At 51.1% G+C, this 14,587-nt stretch overlaps 1 protein-coding gene across 1 annotated transcript; it reads left to right on the top strand.

The window, feature by feature from the left end:
- The first annotated feature begins 222 nt into the window (after window positions 1–222).
- LOC100897293 (GATA-binding factor 3) lies at window positions 223–13,354 on the top strand. Its single transcript, XM_029110701.1, has 12 exons — window positions 223–386; window positions 519–578; window positions 3,264–3,467; window positions 3,557–3,661; window positions 4,389–4,488; window positions 5,383–5,473; window positions 5,717–6,130; window positions 9,323–9,498; window positions 9,623–9,763; window positions 10,767–10,893; window positions 10,992–11,200; window positions 13,241–13,354. The coding sequence occupies exons 3-12, from the start codon at window positions 3,322–3,324 to the stop codon at window positions 13,352–13,354; spliced, it is 1,623 nt and encodes a 540-aa protein (XP_028966534.1). The 5' UTR covers window positions 223–386; window positions 519–578; window positions 3,264–3,321.
- Window positions 13,355–14,587: the final 1,233 nt, after the last annotated feature.

Below are 14,587 nucleotides of genomic sequence, written 5' to 3'. Positions count from 1 at the left end.
TCGACCATGAGCTTTGGAAGAGGAGGAAAAGTTACCTAAAACGTAGGCAGACGTCGTACCACCATCAGCAGCCGCATCTCGTAGCCGCTGCGGTGCGGTTCGGTCTTGAAAGAAAGAGCACTTTCCATCAACACTCTCAGGATTGGCCGCCGCCGCTGTGAGGGCGGTCCCAAACAGCGCATGCGCGTTTAAAGCCTCTACCATACAGCATGCATTATGAGTAGTGGATGATCTGTCTGTGCTGGCTCTATCCGTGAGCAGTTGTTAGAATCGGTCGAATAGAATCTGTCGGACGAGCGTGCTCCGTGTAAAGTTCCCACTGTGACCAAGTGTGCTGCCACTGCACCAGAGTCTCCGAATTCGACCGAGACGAAGAAAGTAGCCAGGTAGGTTAGCTTAAGGTGGCCGTCGAACAGGTCGTGCAACGGTGACGTTCTGGCGCCCAAGTAGCTCGCAGCAGCGCTCGAGTACGCGGCCCTCTCTCGGTTTCTGTCTTGATAACGTCCGTAACGTTACAGGAGATTTGTCGTAGCGACTGACGGTTCTGCCCGTCGTCGACAGAGCTGCTTGTCGATTAGGTGAGTGTGATAGAGCTATCTTATCCACGACATGGCTATCCTTACTGATGTTATGTAATGTTATGGCCTATGCTACCTAGCGCTCATTCCGATAATATCGAGCAAATAGCGAGTCTGTCCGGTCTACAAATCGACCGCGCGGAACGACCCGGCCGCACCTATTCCTCGATCGGCCGGCCCTCTGATGCCGGAGACGTTCCCATGAGGAGCGGTGTGCTCTCGGTGATTCTGTCGCGTGTGACTTGGGATAGCTTTCTCCGCTCATCCGCTCGAGATCTGTGCTTGAGGAAATGGAACACGAACGAAGGAAGGATTTCGGTATATGTTCCTTGATCGGACACCGGATCGACGAACCGAGTGCGAAGTTCCTCCGGATCGCCCGCTGCCACGACTAGTTTCCTTCGCCCTTGTGATGTTCTTGGGGAGTTTCATCGAGTCTCGAGACTTGAGACCCAGCCCCAGTCTCGGTGGAGTATCTGTTCTCACCTGCTGGAGGCAGTCTTTGAGGGAACCCGTCGGATCCCAGTTCAAGACGATAAGGTCTAGGGGGACGAAGAGGATTCGTGAGGGGTCGGCCTTGGGTTGAGCTCCTTCTCGATAGCTTCCCGCTTCCCGTCCGTCTCCCGAATTGTCAGCGACGTCCCTCGCGCACCCGCTGCTAGAGTCGATGTGTTCGACCGTACGCCGAGCAATCGCATCGGTATTTCTGTTGAATATGAGCTCCCTGCGCCCATTCGATTGACGTTTGACGGTTTTCCACAAGTGTCCGGCTCCGGGTAAATCTCTTAACACCTGGGCGTTGCAAGGTCGCAGAGGAGGAAGATTCGGTGACAGTCCGAAAGGCTATAATCGGGATTATCCTCTGGACATCCGTAGTATAAAATACAGGCGCTCCGTTTGGAAGCGATCCCGCTGCACTCTGGCTGGTCGAGAGCAACTTGTCGATAGCCGTGGAAGGCTTCCCAATCGCCGTGCCGGATTACTGCAGTTGAATCGATCAGAGGGGTTACTTCCGAGCTTCCGATTTTGGACCGAAAGCATCTCTACGATCGGCTTATCCCGGTTTCGGAGAGCGGATTTCACGGTTTTCGATCATGTTCCTCCGGCGACCACCTGCGAATCGTCGGGAGAGCCACTCTCCGGCTCCGAGGAGATAGGCATCTATTGAAACGGAGCGGAAGACAATGTTGCCCAGTATGATGAGAGGGAGTTAGCCGTGGAAGGAACAAATTCCACGGTCATTCTACAGGATCTTAGCGCTCGGCTTGGTGGAGACGAGTTTTCAAGTGGCGACCACGGTTTTGCAGGCCTTCGACTGCTCTCTCGCGCTGCTATAGCTAAGAAGCGTCGAAGGAGTAAATGACTGGTCTACTGCCTTGCTGACTGCCAACCGGCCAGCCTGCCAGTCCGCCCGCCTTGGTTCACTTGCCAAACAGCAACCGAACCACCGAGCGAGCTGGCGACGACGGAAGGACAGACGAACGGACCAGCCGGCCAAGAAGTGAATGTGACGTCGCCATGAACTCGACACGACGATTCCTTCTTGGACGGTCCGGACTGCAGAGGAAATAGTAGCGGTTTTTGGTTCTAGCTTAAGTCAGCGGCTCTCGTAGGCTCCGGAAGACATCGGTAGTAGCTGTAGCAGCAGAAAGAGGGGGGCGGAAAAAAAATGTCCTCGGCGTTCTGAAGAATACCGAGCAGAAACTGACATTCCACGACGGTCCTCGGGGTCGAAGCCGTCGATTCGCCGGGAGTACTTCAGTATGACTGTCGAAATACAAAGAGGAGGAAGGATGAAAAACCATTTATCCGTGGCTGGGAACGATTAGATGTTCACCAGGCGTGGACTGTGTACGCCCGGAAATTCGACGCCAGTCAACTACATAACGCTGCCGCCGCTGCAAGATATTCCCCCGAAAACTAGGTATAGGAACTAGCTCCTTCTCCGAGTCGCAGGCGACGTGAATTTATCGTATCGAGTTTCGTCTTGCGTTTCCTTTTTTATTCTCATCATTCCTTGTTCGTGTGCGCCCACCTCGAACGTAGGGAGCACAGTTTACGAGGATCTATTGCCGCCGTAGCTGCCGCCTCCACCAACGTGTTGTCGTCGACGTCGCACTGCTCACGTTGATGTTGCTGCCGCTGATGTTGTTGATGCCGTTGTTGTCGCCGTGGCGGCCGTCGTTGTTGCCGCCGCTGGTGTTTTTGACGTGTTCGACGTCGTCGTTGCCGTCGTGGACGACGACGCTCAAGTCGCCGACTCCACGACGACGGATGGCGAACAACGAACTCACAATGCGATCCTTATCTATCTCGAAAACGTCGAACCAATGTTTGAGGCGGTAGCAGCCGGGAAGACACGCGCCGCGAGCGATGCAACGCTTCTCGTATCACACTGAAAGTTCACTCAAGGTCTCGGAGCTCATGTCGCATATTTTTCTGTACTCGAAGTATCGCTTGAAAGAAAAAATCCGCCCGAGAAAAACTTAACCGGAGCGTCTGATTGAATGGAGGCAATTCTCTCGCTTCTCGGTAATGTCTCAATTGTCGAGAGCACTAATCTTCGAGAGATATCGAGTGCGTCGATTCTGCCGGGATGATTCCTTGGAAGGATTCCTCGGAGTCCTCGGTAGACGAGATCTGTTCCGTGAATCGCCTTGAAATCTTCTTCTCTTTCTTTCGCAGGAGTGGTCAGGGATCTCGTTTTATTCTCGCGACCCCTTTAGCAATCTTCAAGGTCGTCATGAGGAAATTGTTGAGCTCGTACGGTAACGAACCCGAACGCGTCGAAAGTCCTGACTGGATCAAGGACGACACACTGGGAGTCGGCACTTCGACCCCACCACACCAAAGAAGTTCCAGCGGTCACGCTGATGAGGAAATGCAGAGGTAGGTCTCGGGATTCTCGATCGGGAACGCTTCATCTGGCCGGATGGTCTCGAAGCGCTTGCCCTTCACGAATGAATGTTCTTCCGCAGTGATCAGACGTCGCCAAAGTCTCAACTTCAAGAAGACTCGAATCTCCTTCACGACTACTCGCGGCAGCAGAATCAATCCAACCAGGAAAATCCTGAGGACATTAGGTGAGCGACCATAGCTTCCGGTACAGAGCGCCGTGGAGGCGCGACTTCCGTCCAAAATCGCGGGGAAATCTGGAATCGGCGCTGGGAGCAGTCGACACGCGACATGCCTTTCGAACAAATCAGAACTGGACGGTGCACCCTTGAAGGGTCGACTCGGCTGGCCAGATAAGAGCCATCTGTGGTCCGTGTCAAGTCGTCGTTCGGAATTCCCTCATTGCTTGTGGTTCGGGGTCTCTCCAGACGAACTTCCCCATTCGAAACGTTGAGTTCCGGACCGGATCGAGTCTCGTTGCTCACTTCCAGTAGAAGTTCGATAATGTAAGTCCTTCTCGGAGGATTTGAGGAGCGCTCAAGGAGCCCCTTTCCAAGCGAAAGTCGTTTCGTCAGGCTGTAGATGCTCCAAGGCACTCGAATACGAGCTTAGCATCTCGTGCAGACGGGAAATTTTACATGCGACGCTAAAACTGCGTCGTTTACTTCGCGGCGTCAATGACCCGAGGCCTTCGAGTTGCCGTTGCTTGCACCGTTTACATTATGGTGGTACATCGCCTCCCGAGATCCTCCCTCGGACTTGGAATGAGGTTCCCCCGATCGGAACGGCAGTCGATTCTTACTCCTGCTCGATAGTCCAAAAGGCGTGTGCTCCAACGACGAGGAAAATGTCGGCGAAACGCGGCCGGTGCTCGGCTTGCGATCGGGATTAACGTTCCTTCCTGTCTGCTTCCAGAAACTCACCAAAAACCGAAGATCTGAGCAAGAACGGTCTCCACGGAGACATCGCCACACAGATCGCAAATGATTTCAGTGCTCAACATTACACCGTGCCGGTGAGTAGTTTACCGGTCAGCGTTGAGCAATCGAATAAGGTACATATCGAGACTTCGGAAATCCGTGAATGCGATTAGCTTATCGATGATCAATACACTGATGATATCAATCGTAACGGGTAAAACATCGCCGATCGGTCCTCGACGCTCGCCACTCCAAGATTCTTGAATAGCTCCGAACGAAATAGCTTCAGGCGGATCAGAGCGCTGTCGGCGTTGCTGCCACGATCTTTCGCTTTTATTCCATTCCGAGTCGAAAATCGCTCGGAATCGCGACTGCCCGCCACCCGGGAAGTCCCCTATTCGTCATTCCAATGGTTAGAGTGACATAGGAGCTCATGAAATTCGAGACCTCGCCACGGAAATCAATGAAATGTTACTGAAGTGTCCACAATCACAAAACCGATGCAAATTGGATGTGATTTCTGACTACTGAGAAACACAGTTGGATTTCTAATAGCTTCTCGTAGTTTTTCTCCCCAATGCTGAGCTCGGCATATGAGCTCTCGATTTCTTCACAAGAGTGCCGATGAAGTTCGTGAGTTACATTTTCCGACGTTTCGAGAGAATTCCGTCGAGGGCCGATCCGGCTGCACATCGAGTACGCGCAGTTTCCGCTTCGGCGCACACATACGACAGAGCCCGTTGAATTATAGGTCCTTGTTTTTTCTCTCGTTCTATTGTTGACTCAACTACGACCTTAGAAATCCGAATTGATTGCCAAAGCCGCAGAAACGTGGAATCTCGCTCAATTCCGCCGGCGTTGACCAGCCCCGATGCAATTCGCGCCTCCTATGCCGGACTTGCTGATTTTCGGTAGCCTCGAATAGCTCGAAGGTCCTCATAGCGATAAGGCGTGGTCGAATAATTTTTTCCTGTTTCTTATCTTATCAGGAGACATACACCACTCAGGATCCAAATACGGACCCTTACGTAAGCGCCTATACGCTTGGAGAGGACCTCTCTATGAACTCGCCTCACATGAGTAAGTGTATCCATTTTATTTGCCTTCTCTAGAACAATTATTATGATCGATCCTCCCGTCGACTGATCGGGTCGCCATCCGCATGTGAGAAGTTTCGGAAGACTCAAAGGAAATTCCAGAAGGTTGCGCTCTCGAGATATGGATAGAATTGTGTGGTTATGCCCTCACGCCTTCTGAGAGGGGCGTGTGCGGCTCGAGTCTATTAGATCGCAGATTCAAGAGTTTCAATTTCCTTGTGTCTAGGCCTCGAAAGCACCGTACTCCGGTACCCCTCGAGTGGCAGCTCTAATCAGGCTTCCACAATCGTTCACCATCAACCGTTCAATCGCGATCTGAATACTTCTGAAGCGAACACCGTTCAGTATACCCAACATCAAGCGGACCCTGTCTACAGCCCACCGAGTCCGCAGTATACCGCTGCCAAAATGTATCACCAACAGAATTCGTTCTCGTCGGACGCAGCCTCGACACCGTCGTCGCCCTCGACGCCCCACTCCTCGTTCTGGCCAACACCGTCGTCGACGGCAAACGGTCACGAAATGCAAACGTCTGCGCGGGGGGTCTACCAGCCCTCGGCGTTCATCATGGAGCCGCCCGGAAACTTCGACGGATCCTCGTTCCCATACGGACCCGGAGGCGCAAGTCTGTCCTCTCGATGTGAGTTGTTTTCCCCTTTCTCGACTTTTTTTCCAGCGTTTGAATCTTTCCGGGTTTCGCCCCTTCCATCTCTCTGGTCGGAATCCTTCTACTCCACCTGTGAGACAGTAGGCGATCCTAAACCGCGCCCACCTTTCGTCGCGGTAGACACCGAAACAGTAAAAAGAAAACGCGACCCATTCTGAAATCCGCCGGTGTTGTTCTAGATTGCTTCTGTCGCACTAACCGAGAAAAGAGTCATTCTTTCTCTGGTCCTCGGTCTTTCGCTCTCTTTTTTCTCTACTGGCCGTGGATTTATAGCGGTATTTGTAGCAGGTCCACGCGGTGGTAAAGTATGCTCTGGCTGGAGCGAGGCGTTCAGCTCGCCTACTCGGCTCTACACAGAGCTCACCTCCCTACCGGCCGTAAATTGCTGTACCCTTGTGAATTGCCTCTGTCTTATCTGGACTAGGCATTATCCTTGTACACCATGTAGCTCTATTCGAGTGGAACGAAGGCCATGCTGCATGTGAGCACCGAATAAGCCTCCTGGTCTTGCGCGTAGCTCCCGATATAATTCTCGACCGAATCGCGACCGCGCACGACTCCGGATCTCTTTCTTAACTCGACGGAAAGGTCAGCATTGCTCTGGAGCACCCCCCGTCCGGTTTTCGCCTGGGTTCCGATATCTAAATATCAGGCCAGCACGTGCACGTCGTACGGCAAAACATTCACCGCTTTCTGTCGAGAACGTGAAAAACGCTCAGAGCGGAGGGCGAGGCGGATTGGAGGACTAGCGATCAATGAAATGCGGCGCCAAGCGGTACACATGCACGCACAACCACTCGACCTCTAGCCGATGGCCTTCTTGACTCTCCTCAAACATTATTGGCTCTCCCTCCCCCTCGTTCCACGCCTTAGGAAGCCTCCGATGTCGACTCCTAAAAGCGACGTTCTCTATCTCCGGCTAGTTCTTCTACTCGACGCCCTATCGCGACGTAATCAAACGCGGTGGGCACCGTACACGTGTCGACGGTGATGATCGGTCGTCGTACTCGATGATGATGATGATGATGATGATGATGATGATAATGACAGCGGTCGCGGGTGTGAAAACCTCGGCCGGCAATTTGTGAGAGGGGCACCTGATTTGAGTTTCTAGTCACTCAAGGGTCACCTACACAAATAGAGTCGTTCAACCAAGTGAGTGGGGAGAGGCGCACAGCTGCAATTGATCGCTTGCTCGAACGGTCTCCGCGTCGGTCGCTTTCAATGATCGGCGCTACTTCGACTCCTCGTACGCCTCGAAGAGGGAGCAGAAGAAGTGAAAGAAAAAACAATAGAAGGGTTAGCTAGCCCTTAAGTGGCCTAGCCATATCAAACAAGCGATCAACTCGATGAAGAGAACGAAAGCGCTCAAAACTAGCCATGAGTGTCCTACGCTCGTCTGCGAGCGGCTATCACAGATTCCCCTCGTAGCGGCTCATGAGCGAAAAGTGACCATTCGGTGTGCGATCAATGGGGCTAGATAGCTCCAATTTCGATTTGAATCAGATCCATCACCAGACGAACAAACACAGGAAGGCACAGACCTTAAGAGACTTAGATTGGGGAAAAATTGCATCGCCTTTGTCTATCGAGACAATAATTGGAGCCTCTTGCAATGTCGTTCTGGACGCGATAGAGCGCTTTGATCTGCCTCCGTCCACGTTGAACGAGGGCCGAGAAGCGTTTACGGATAGACCGAGAGGCGTTCGGACTCAGCTCACTCGGAAATTCGGGGTGGCTTTTCCCTCGACGAATGGAACGAATCGGAAAATTCCGAAAGGCAACGACGGAGAGACTCGGCCGAGAAAAAAACAATGCGGACCTAATGCGTCCATGTGGCTCTATGACATGTTCCTGTCTCTTCATCCTCCAATCTATTCATCCGTATATTCGCGCCTCCTCGTAGGTCCGTTTCGCTGTAATTCTAACGGTTGTGCATGGAGTCGAAACCAAGAAGGGAATACGACACGATATGATGAAATGACTTCTGGCCTTGTCAGTGTCTCTTCATCGTTATGAGCCTGTTGAAATCGCTGCCTGGTAGCTAACTGGCTTGTTGGATCACCAACACCGAGAAAGCGAGAGACACACAACATGCTGCTCGTGGGGCTGGATACTCGAATCATTTTTCTGTCAGCCAACCAGTCATCCAAAAGCAACACACGAAAAACAACGCAGACGACCTAATCACGATTTGACACTGCTCACGAGAAACATTCTCACATGAATCACAGCCGCTAACTCGGCTCCTTTTCGGGTGCTCTGTTTCTTTTTCTTTCGTTCCTCTACTCTGCCTTCGCTCCGAATTTCCCCGTGACCGAGAGTTACCTAATTGATCGGGACGCAAAGGAGCCAAACGCGGAAACATCGCAGGATCTCGCACTCTGAGCCTATGCTTCAAACGCTCGTTTGAGAATTATCTTCTTCGAGCCGAAATGATACCTAAGACCGATCTTCGAGTCTCGGCCTGAAAACCTGCTCATTCTTTCCGCCCTTGCTCATAGCACCGGTGTATATACACATGTCAACAATTCATACGCTCACTTGAGCGATGTATTCGGTCGCTGGTCCTAGTCGAGAAATCACTACGCCGCTCAATTACAAGAGGATCTTCAAATCCCGGCGAATCCCAAAGAGAAAGAAAAACAACAAGAAAGGGTTCGATTGGGGCGGTGTGACAGCTGAATCACGACATTGGCGTCGTACACATGGAGCTTTGACACGGGAAAACTGACTCGTTTGAGGAAAGGCAGCGGAAGAGTGTCTCGACACCGATTTTGGAGCGACGAAAAAAGCCGAGTCCTGCATTCGCTCATTCCACCGCGGGAAACAAGGAGTTGCGAACGGACACAGTCGCCGAACAAGTGATAATCGATTCATTCGCGAGGATATCAGTGCGTGCGCCTGGTGATCACGGCAGAGACTACGGAAGGGACTTCGCGGCTCCCATCCGGTTTTCCTCAATATTGCACCGTTGTCCTGCTCGAGAGATCGTTGGAAGAACCCCGAGGATGTTCCAATATGGTCAGCTGACGCTCAGAAACCTCACAGCTCACTTCGGGCCGCGAATCGACGCTCCGAGGCTGAGATCCTCATTCCATGAAATTTTGAGCCCAACACTCATTTTGGACACCCGAAAACTGAGGACAGGCTTTTTCATTTCAGCGGGCATCGACATGGAAATGTACGCAGGTGAAGGTCGAGAATGCGTCAACTGTGGCGCGATCTCAACACCTCTCTGGAGACGCGACGGCACCGGACACTACCTATGCAATGCCTGTGGACTCTACAATAAAATGAACGGTGCTCATCGTCCCATCATAAAAACCCCGCGAAGACTGGTGAGTACAGGCGGAGGCACGCTCTAAACTCATCCTGGAGATGAGTGCTCAATAGAAATTTTGACACTAAATACTATAACCCGTTCTAACCGACAAATGAATAAACATCTTCTCCTAATCGCAGTCGCCTTCCCTGCAGTCGGCGAGTAGACGCGCTGGCCTCACCTGTTCGAATTGTCAGACGACGAACACCTCTCTGTGGCGACGGAATAACGTCGGGGAGCCCGTTTGCAACGCTTGCGGTCTCTACTTCAGACTTCATGGGGTGAGTACGATTTTCCTGAACTTTATCCAATCATCCTCGAGACGGGGTAGATTTGGAACCAGTGTGAGATGTGCGGTCCCAGCGTGCGCGATATTACCTCTCAAACTCGATCTGTCTGCCTGCCTCCTGACTCGTGCGATTAGTAGATGCGGTGTCACACGTTGAGTCAGCGAGTGACAAGGTGACTGGGAGGAAGTCACAGACAAGTCCGATTGTCACCTCGTGGTCGGTCGGATATGTGTCGGTTCCATGAACACAGACGAAACGCGAGAGCGTTTCAAGAACCCAATCTCTCCAAGATCGACAGCTTTATTCGCTAATGCAACACGAAAATCAGCTCGGCACCAAAAAACGACCCCCTACATATTCTCTGGAAGTCGCTTTGTTTCTGTCCCTTGGCTAATCGCGACATGTTCCACTGGAGCTCTTCCGGTTTGTTCCACGCGATGACGTCTCAGGTCGACGGTATACATCACGATGAACATAAGGCTCATGAGACTTTGAAGGTAACGCGAGTTGAATATCGACACGTTCTTCATTTACTGATGAGGATTCTCCTGTCGGGATCTCACGAGCGGAGCGACGGGCGGAGGAATAGAATGCTTTCCGAATGTATCAGGTTACCGTGCGAAATGCATTTGTCATCTGTCTGTTTAGAGAAGAAGCGGAGAAATCATCATCGCGGTAGCGTCTTCATAAAACGATGAAAGAACGACTCCTTTCGAGAACAAGTGACTGACTGAAAGAAAGAGAGAGAGAGAAACAAAACGAGCGGAAGAAAAAATCCAGAGCTTTTCCATCCAAGATGGATCGACTGCTAAAGAGGCCTAAACCTACTCCCGTTATCCGTTGGGAGTGATGTTGTTTTAAACGTCGGCGAAAGTTTTCCTTCTCTTCGCTCAGCTCACTCCAGCTTTCCATCGTATACCTCCTCCCTCTCTATTCGACAAACGGACAGCAGCACCGCCTTCAACCCTAACGTATCATTAATTTTGAATTCTAGGTGCCACGTCCGCTAACGATGAAGAAGGACACGATACAGACCCGCAAACGGAAGCCAAAATGCTCCCCGAATCAACAGCAGCCAAAGCAAATGCATGAGCTAAGAGATTCCGCGACCGTGACAGTTGGTAAGTTCGGTCAGAATCTTCTCCCTGAATTCTGATCCCAACATGAAACCTGCCGCGACGCTCGCGCCCCTCTCTATAAACTTTGAATGATTTTCCAGCAGACGTCGACTCGCTGATGGGACCTGGTTCGAAGATGTCGTTAGTTTCGCCCGGACTCGGCCAAATGACCTTCCCGACTTCATCTCAAGCCCTGCCGTTGTCTCAAACCGTGCCATACTTGCAGAACACGTCACCTCAGACTGTTGGAGTGGGTGTTCTACAAGCCATGACCCCAGTCATGTCATCGCTCGCCACATCGCTAAGTGGGGTAAGAGTCAGCTCACCTTAAGCCACGTGCTATGTACCCCCGCCTGCCTGTATGGTTATTGAACATTCTCATCGAATGCCGCCGTCCGACTCCGCGAGTCTGTGGAGCGTGTATCTCGTTCATCCGATCGGTGGACGGGCCGCCCTCTCGGACCGTGGAGGATCGCTGGATTCTTCGGAAAACCTCTCCGCGGGGGAGGAATTCCGTGTGTGATTGACATTGATTCGAGCTCGCGAGCTCTGGCGATCTCGCTCTTCTACTATCAGGCCATCCGAGCTCGACGGTGACTTATTTCGCTAAGGTTATGAGTAAGCGTAGATTCCATTCGGTCCTCGCATCTCGACTCCGTGCGCGCGGCAAGGTACTCTGAACCGGGGAGGGGAACCATCGACCCCCAGAGCTCGGCTCCCCGAGAGATCAAGGTTTCTGTGGTCTTCCTTCACGTGTGTCTCTCTTCCCGTTTCAGCAGCCTTGAAAGGTGGTCCCCTTTCTCGCTTCCCCATTCGTGTCCCCCGAGCGTTCGATTGCCCAATTGCATCTCTGATCCGCAAAAGCCTTTTCCCTGTTGCTCTCTGTTATAGTTATCGCTTTCGAAGACTGTTCCCGCCCCCCCCTCGAACCGATTCCGCGTTCAGGGGAGATCGCTCGCGAATTCTAATGGTATCCGTTTGGTGGTTCCACGTATTCACGCTCCGTACCTGGCTACCACTAGAGTTTAGAAGGTGTCTTCAATCGATTCGAGGCGGGGTAGGTTTTCAGCATCGAAGAGCAATTTCCTATAGGGGTCCAGAAGAGCAGTCCGAACGATTTCCCCCGACGCTAGATTTTGAATCCCATTAAGTAGATCTACATAGGCGAGTTCACGTTGTGTCCCTGATGGTTTTCCTGAGCCGAGTTCCCAATATCATGCTAATCAGGAAAATCCGACAGAGCATCCATGTACATCCGGTTGATTCTTGAGCGATGCTCGCGGTGCGGAACGATTGATGCGGCGATCCGGAGGAGCGACCGCTTGCGTTACTGTTTTAAAAGTTTGTAATAAAGTCGAAAAGGTTGTAGATTTAAAAATTATTGATGAATGAAATCCCTCGTCTCCTGATTCTGCTACCCAATGCATGAGAGGCTGTCGGAGATCGGCCCCGATTCATGAGGTATTGATGCGCATGCTCAATCGTCGCGGCCCATGGCCAAAGGGAATGCCAGAACGTTGCGCCACTCTTCGGCTCCCGGAGACGCTTCATGTCCTTGCCCCCCTTGGCGCATCGCATTGGAACTCGTGGTTCGCCGCGAAGTTTTCAAACTCTAATGCAGAGTAGAGATTCACGGCGTTCACGAATCCTGAATTTCGATATCCGATCTAAATGGATGAATTGCGTAGAACTTTCGACGATGGTGAATCGATTTCGATTATCCCGGAAGGAGGGGGTCTTCCTGGGATCGTATCCTTGTTGTCCTTCATCGGTCGTATCCGTCGCCATTCAGAATGAGAGGAGCTGGCGGCGGAGATGAGTCTTTCGACCCCCTTCGAACGCCCCGGAGAGAAGGTGGAGAACCATCCGCCTCTGAGGGTTCCCTGAGAATCACTGTCTTCGATTGCGACGTTGTATCATCTGATCTGAATATTTTCTAAGAGTCTACAGATCATTTGTCTATCGAGTATGGTCGTCGGAGCTCGTGCGCGTCGTAGTAATAGAAATGATGATCAAATGATTACATTCGCGGATCCGCGGGACCTCGACGTTCGGGAAAGTCAATGATATCCGATTCCTCAGCGGGACTCTCTATCGACTCCACCAGAGGAATGGAAACACGCCGACGTCATGGGAGCGTGATCACGATGGATTTTATGCTCCGTGAAGCACCGAAAGAATATCGTTCTCATGAGGGAACCGAGAACGTCTGCAACTCGTCCGGAGTCCCAGTGCGATGAACACTTATCCAGCAGCGGCAGATCCGCCGATATCCTCGAATATGTAGTCGACAGATAGCTTCCCGAGGCATCTCTAAGGAAAACCATCTGAAGAAAATTTCCTTCCACAGATGTTCACGAACCCTCTGGCAACCACAGCCGATCCTCGCGGAGTTTCTCCGGGCAGCTTCCTGATTGGCGCGCAATCTATCAAAGAAGATGTAGAGAGGAACAACCACATGTGAACGCCATGCAAACCCGATCGAGAAGAGTCACATAAAAAGGCAAACAATCGCAGGAGCCGAGTAGTTGAAGTTTTCCAATGCCTCCTCATGCAGCGCCATTGTTGGTTGTAGAATTTGGTGTTTGTGGAAGTGTCCGAATGCTGCAGAATCAAGATCATGTTCGAGACCATAATTTAGCGGCAGCACGAAAATTATTCTTACATAACGAGAGCGCGACATTGCCCAGGATCAAATGGGACAACCAATGGAATTATTGTTAAGGAAAGGATGAAGAGGAAGTAATACTCTAAATCGTTGTAGTCTCGCGAAAATAGTTCAGCGAGAAGTATTCCCAATTTATGACCAATAGATAACATAAGAGTCCCGAAGAATAGGTAGCCGAAGACGAATATAAGTCTTCCTTTTAACCAATGGACGAATTCCGCGATTATACATTGAGAAGGCGCACGCTCTGAGAGCTTCGGGAGCTAGTTTTAAGGGGGCTTCAGGCCCTCGTCGCAAAAAGAAGAGCGATACTCCTGGATGTTCCGCCTAATAGACTCACTCAGGGACGGCAATTCATCGACCATTTTCGTGCTTTTTATTGGAGCGTTTCCCTCGGCGGATAGACAGAAGCTAAAAGAACAGAACTCAGATGATCTCTAAAACATCAACTTCTAGATTTTTCGAGCGGAAAAAGCGTATTGATACGATTTGAAATGGAGGAAAGAAACACAAATTTGGTTGTTATAATATATATATGTAATAAACTTGAGCCATAAATCTAGTAAAATTTCGTAGGCAACCGAACCGCGTGTTTCCTGTTTTGCGAACTGCTTCACCTTCAACATGAATGGGTTTTTCCCTGGGACAGAGCGACACGGCATCTTACCCAGCAGACCAAGTACTTGTGAGCCTCCTAGGCAAGACAAGGGTGAAGTTTTTGGAGTATTCAATTTATTCCAATCGCCAGAAATTTTCTTATCAACCCGTACTATTTAGGTTTGAAGGCCTTCTGCTGCATCGCCGACGCTAATAATTGTGAATCCTTTCGTCCTTGCTTGCTCTCCCACATTCTCACTCACGCTGAATTGTGAAGTCTGACAGTAAGAATAATTTACTCCGTATAGACCCAGAGAGTGAAACAACTCGCGTCTCATCACAAATGCTTGACTGATCATTTCGAAATGCAAAATGCGTCTCGACCCTATGTACAGAATGTTCATTGACAGAATAATGGGAACAAGGAACATA

This window comes from Galendromus occidentalis, unplaced genomic scaffold (assembly GCF_000255335.2).
Source record: "Galendromus occidentalis unplaced genomic scaffold, Mocc_1.1 scf7180000077083, whole genome shotgun sequence".
Taxonomy (NCBI): domain Eukaryota; kingdom Metazoa; phylum Arthropoda; class Arachnida; order Mesostigmata; family Phytoseiidae; genus Galendromus; species Galendromus occidentalis.
The sequence above is the reverse complement of the archived record's forward strand: the minus strand, read 5'-3'. Positions and strand labels throughout refer to the sequence as shown.